Raw genomic sequence first — 5,637 nt, 5'->3', positions numbered from 1 at the left:
ATCAAGATCTAATTTTGCAACACTCACATGAAACAAATTGCAATATATGACATAAACAGATGAAACATTTGGAACATACACTTTCAACATATCAATCGTAACATTTATAACATCTAGACGAAATACTTACAACATACGTTTAAAACAGGTGAAACATTTTGAACAAACTCTTATAACATACCTTTGAAACACTTCAATATCTGCAACATCCCAATCTACTTTTACAACATCCTTATAAAATAATTACAATGTACCTCTAAAATATCTAAAACACTTAAAACATACGTTTGCAACATAGGAGAGGGATATGTCTACCAGAATCGACCGATCGTCAGGGTGGGATTTGGTGACGCGCGAGCAACACCAACACTACCACCAGTGGCGGTGCGCGAGTGCAACCACTACAACACCACCAGCACCGTCCCTTAGCTCGGTCGGGGCGAGCGGCTTTCGCTATCGCTACGAGAGGGAGCGAGCGGCGCGTAGCTGGAGCAAGGAGCGAGCTGTGCGGGTAGGGCGCGCGATAGGCGGGAGCGAGGAGAAAGCAAGCGAGCGCCATGGGGTAAGGTGCTCGATGGGAGAAAACAGCGAGGCAGACTGACGAGCGCAGCATGCCAATGGGACGAACGCACGTGGCCCAGCATTATCGTGTAAAAGAAAATAGATTCGTACAGTCCTCTAAAGCGCCATAATAATAAGAACAAAAATTCACCCTTTATACTAAAATTTGACTTATGCTGATGCTTATGCTTAAATATTATAAGAAAAAAATATCGTTGAAAGTAGATCAATCGAACAGGTCAATTATCTTCTGCTAATAAATCGCGAAACAAATATCACGTCTCCAAACTCGGGAACACGTCGACCGGCGCCTAGTCCCTGGGGTTTCGCTTCCCGAACCTTCCGACCGCCGCCGACAGCCCGACACCATGGGCTCCGGCGATGATAACGACCGCGACCTGGACCGGGACCGGGACCGCGATCGCTCCTCCTCCCGCCACCACCGCGACAGGCACCACGAGCTCTCCTCCTCCCGCTACCGTCGCGACGACAGGGACTTCGATCGGGACCGGGGCCGCGAGGAGAGGGAGCGGGCGCGGCGGCGCGAGGGGAGGAGAGATAGGGAGAGGCCGAGGCGGCGGGATGCGGACGGGGAGGACGAGGACGGCGACCGCGACCGCAAGCACCGCCGCGTGTCCTCGCAGCACCGCCGCCGGGACGGGGAGCCGGAGGCGGCGCCCACTACCAGGGACCAGGAGAGGGGCATGGGGGCCGAGCAGCAGTGGCTCGACGACGAGATGGAGCGCCGCCGCATCCGCGTCAAGGACTGGCAGGAGAAGCGCCGCGAGCAGCAGGGTGCCACCGGGCCCAAGGCCGAGGCGGGCTGCGGTGCTGGGGCGGGGAAGAAGTGGAACTTGGAGGGCGAGGAGTCTGACGAGGAAGAGGATGGCACGGATTTGGGCGGAAGCAGTGTCATGGATGTTGATTGCGACAATGGGGGTAATGCTACCAGTGGCCCTACTGATGTGGAAGTGGAGGAGGAAGAGATTGACCCGCTTGACGCGTTCATGAACACCATGGTGCTGCCGGAGGTCGCTAAGCTGGAGAGCAATCCAGCATCAGTGGACGGTGTAAGGGAGGTTGCTGTCAGTACTGGGGGTAAGAAAGGGTTGAAGATGGCGATGGGGAGAATCATGCAAGGGGATGACTCAGACTCGGATTATGGCGATGATGGTGATGGTGTTGCTGGATTGGAGGATGAGGACGATGAGGAGTTCATGAAGCGCGTCAAGAAGACAAAGGTGGAGAAGCTGGCTGTTGTGGACCATTCCAAGATTGACTACCAGCCGTTCCGGAAGAATTTCTACATAGAGGCGAAGGACATCAGGGAGATGACATCCGAGGAAGTGTCCATTTACCGGAAGGAATTGGAGCTCAAGGTGCACGGGAAAGATGTGCCCAAGCCAATTAAGACATGGTTACAGAGTGGGCAGACTAGCAAGCTCCTTGACACCATCAAGAAGCTTGGTTTCGAGAAACCCATGCCTATACAAGCGCAAGCGCTGCCGGTCATCATGAGTGGCCGTGATTGCATTGGTGTTGCAAAAACTGGATCTGGCAAAACACTTGCGTTTCTCCTTCCGATGCTCAGGCATGTCAAAGACCAGCCACCTGTTGCTCCTGGAGATGGTCCTGTTGGGCTCATTGTGGCTCCTACAAGGGAGCTTGTGGTGCAGATACACTCGGACATTAAGAAGTTCTCTAAGATGCTTGGCATTAGTTGTGTTGCTGTCTATGGAGGTTCAGGGGTTGCCCAGCAGATCAGTGAACTGAAACGAGGTGCTGAAATTGTCGTTTGCACACCAGGAAGGATGATCGATATCCTCTGTACTAGCAATGGGAAAATCACTAACCTTCGGAGAGTGACATTCTTGGTGATGGATGAAGCTGATAGAATGTTCGACATGGGTTTTGAGCCTCAGATTACTAGGATAATTCAAAACACTCGGCGAGATAGGCAGACAGTGCTTTTCTCAGCCACTTTTCCAAGGCAGGTAGAGATGCTGGCGCGCAAGGTGCTGATCAAACCCGTTGAGATTCAGGTGGGTGGGAGGAGTGTGGTGAATAGAGACATCACACAAGTAGTCGAGGTGCGACCAGAAAGTGAGAGGTTCTTGAGGCTGTTAGAGTTGCTTGGGAAGTGGTGTGATAAGGGGAAGATTCTTGTTTTTGTCCACACTCAAGATAAATGCGATTCTCTGCTTAAAAACTTGTTCCAGCATGGATACCAGTGCCTGTCTCTACATGGTGGTAAAGACCAAGCTGATCGTGAATCAACTGTTGCTGATTTCAAGAGCAATATCTGCAGCTTGCTGATTGCTACTAGCGTTGCTGCTAGGGGTTTAGATGTGAAAGAACTTGAATTGGTTGTCAATTATGATGTCCCTAACCACTATGAGGACTATGTTCATCGTGTTGGGCGAACAGGCCGTGCTGGTAGGAAGGGCTCTGCTGTGACTTTTATTTCCGACGAAGAGGAGCGGTATGCACCAGACCTTGTGAAGGCATTGGAGCTCTCTGAACAGACTGTTCCAGAGGACCTGAAAGCCTTAGCTGATCGGTTTATGGCAAAGGTGAAGCAGGGAACAGAGCGGACCCATGGTACTGGTTATGGTGGAAGCGGTTTCAAGTTCAATGAGGAAGAGGATGAAGCGCGGAAGTCCACAAAGAAGGCTCAGGCAAGGGAATATGGATATGAGGAGGAGAAGTCAGATTCAGATTTTGACGAGGAAGAGGTACATAAGGCAGGAGATGACCTGGACGTGCAGGCGGTGGGTGATCCGAGCGCAAATGATGAAGCTAGGCTTCATGCTCTTGAGGCTTTGGCACGGATACAGCGCCATGCGGTTCCTGACCACTACGAGGCTGAGCTTGAGATTAATGATTTCCCACAGTATGCTCGCTGGAGGATCACTCACAAAGACACACTGGGTCCTATTCAGGAAGGTGGTGTTGCTATCACTATAAGGGGAACATATATTGCTCAAGGAAAAGTTGCTGGTGCCAATGAGCGCAAACTGTGCCTGTTTATCGAGGGCCACTCAGAGTCTTGTGTGAAGAAGGCAAAAGCAGAGTTGAAACGTGTCCTTGAGGATTGTGTCAACCAGGTTCCCAATCTACCCAAATCTGCTCCAACTAAAAAATACTCAGTTATTTGAAGCAGGTATGGATGATATCGTTTACATATTCATAGGTTAAATTTAGCTGCTGGTGTATGGGCACAAGAGGCAAAACGGTGCCTGTCATTTCATTTTGTTACTGTTAGCTGTGCTCACCGCACATCTTACCCAATCGATGTATTCTGCTTCCTCTATCTTATATTTTGACTGTCACATCATTAGTTCTATGATATTTTGCCTTTTGTATGTTATTCACTGACCATTCTATGCGATTTTGTGTTGCAGCTTACAATGGTTTCCATGCCACTATGGTGTCGTTGGCCTGCTACTTCCAGTATTCAGATTGTCCACGGCTGTGGCGCTGTGCAACTCTTTTTCCTACATAGTCATTATAAGTCAGCTAATGTTTACTTAGTGTCACATGGTTATTAGGGAAACTGTGTAGTTACGTTAAATTGGGATGTTTCTACAATTTCTATTGACAAGTTCTGGTTGCCTTTGGACAGAAGTCTTATAAACTCATACTGGTGGTTGCTGGCCTGTTATTGCCGAGGAAAGACATGGCTTTCTGGTTCGCTTTTGGAATTGTTGATTGGGTTATGGCACCTTGAAAACGTATATTGCTTTCTGTTTACTTATGGATATGTTACTCTTATATGAAGACAGTTCGAAGATTGTGTGACCATGGTCTAATCCAGGTGTATTTACTGATTTGCCTTCCCAGGAGCTAATAACTGAAGGAGTGATAGTTTTATCTTTGGGAATTTGGTGTATCTTTTGGTTTGATTCCATTTACCCATCATTACTTCTGCTCTCTGATTCTAGTCTCCTTATATGTTAAAAAGGTACTGTGATGTTGTTGTTTTGATCTTTAGGTGCAGTGCTTAGTTTGCAAAAGGAGGATCATCATTCAGCATAGGTAATTTTTGTGAGGTGGTCTGCTGGTGTGGGCTAATGAGGCTGGACTACTGGGCCGTATATTGGTTCCATCGTTCACTATATATTTTTGTCCTTTGGATTTTCATAGTATCTTCTAATGTGATGTTCTCCTCCTTTTTCCTTTTTGATCTGAGAAAGAAAAAAAAAACAAGCCGGTAAGGTTGGGTGATATTCTTGCTTGTTTGAGATGGTTAACTGATGAGTGTTTTCAGTGATCCAGATTCAGCACAGGATGATGCATATAGCTTTATATATAGAGTGATGTTTTCTTTGCTTATATTTCTAATAAACAAAACAGTGATGATGAATAGGGCAAGAACAGAAGCTCAGATCATGGAGAAACTGAAAAAAAAAAATCTGGCGGTGCTCTGGACACGATACCATCGCAAGCGTTGTTCTTGTCTGCTGGTGGAGCTGTGCCGATGACTGGACTGCTTCTTTGTTCTTCTTTCTTTTGACACATTAGACACATGTTCTCAGAATTTTGTTTAGCTAGATTTATGGAGAAATACAGAGTCATTTATTCCAGGCTTTGGGTTGAGTCTGGTTACTACCGATTTGGCTAACCATTTTGGTTAATCGAGTGTGTGTTGCGATCACAAAAGTGTTTTTTTTTTCATTTTGCGAAAAGCCTTACTTTGCCTGGTTGCTGCCCATACAGAAGAAACCACCACAACCATAGATCCCTTCAGGTGCCGGATCAGCTACTGTTAACACTATTATCCCCAGTCAAACAAGGCTATCTATCTTTCTGTATCATTATAGAAGAATAATTATATGAACCAGTTGAACTACTGAATTTATCTTTCTAAGATTGAAATAGTATGTGTTTCTCTTAAGTGGAGTGGAAAAGAAAAAAAATACAGCATAGTACCTGAAGATAGGTAAGCTACCGCTTGTTCCACTTGAGTTCATTGTGGCATTAATTATGATTCTAGTTTGGTCTCTAGTCTATAAATGTGACAAGATCTAGCACTTGTGGAAAGTTCTGCCATGATTTTTCCTGTTCTTCATGTCA

General features: G+C 47.0%; 1 protein-coding gene across 2 annotated transcripts; it reads left to right on the top strand.

The window, feature by feature from the left end:
• Positions 1 to 855: 855 nt before the first annotated feature.
• LOC136472533 (DEAD-box ATP-dependent RNA helicase 42-like) lies at positions 856 to 5,272 on the top strand. Of its 2 annotated transcripts, XR_010762374.1 has the most exons (3): positions 856 to 3,724; positions 3,966 to 4,295; positions 4,405 to 5,272. XR_010762374.1 is itself a non-coding variant. In XM_066470231.1 (2 exons), exon 1 carries the CDS (start codon positions 930 to 932, stop codon positions 3,717 to 3,719), a length of 2,790 nt encoding a protein of 929 aa, XP_066326328.1. In that variant the 5' UTR covers positions 856 to 929; the 3' UTR covers positions 3,720 to 3,724; positions 3,966 to 5,272. The 2 variants fall into 2 exon arrangements, 1 of the variants encoding a protein (XP_066326328.1); XM_066470231.1 differs by having other exon boundaries at positions 3,966 to 5,272.
• The last annotated feature ends 365 nt before the right edge of the window (positions 5,273 to 5,637 follow it).

The sequence above is a fragment of the Miscanthus floridulus genome, chromosome 8 (assembly GCF_019320115.1).
Source record: "Miscanthus floridulus cultivar M001 chromosome 8, ASM1932011v1, whole genome shotgun sequence".
In the NCBI taxonomy this organism is placed as follows: domain Eukaryota; kingdom Viridiplantae; phylum Streptophyta; class Magnoliopsida; order Poales; family Poaceae; genus Miscanthus; species Miscanthus floridulus.
This window is presented reverse-complemented; position numbering and strand designations above follow the sequence as displayed.

Excerpts from the sequence above, each read along its gene's own strand:
- LOC136472533 (XM_066470231.1), top strand. The coding sequence starts at position 930 with ATGGGCTCCGGCGATGATAACGACCGCGACCTGGACCGGGACCGGGAC.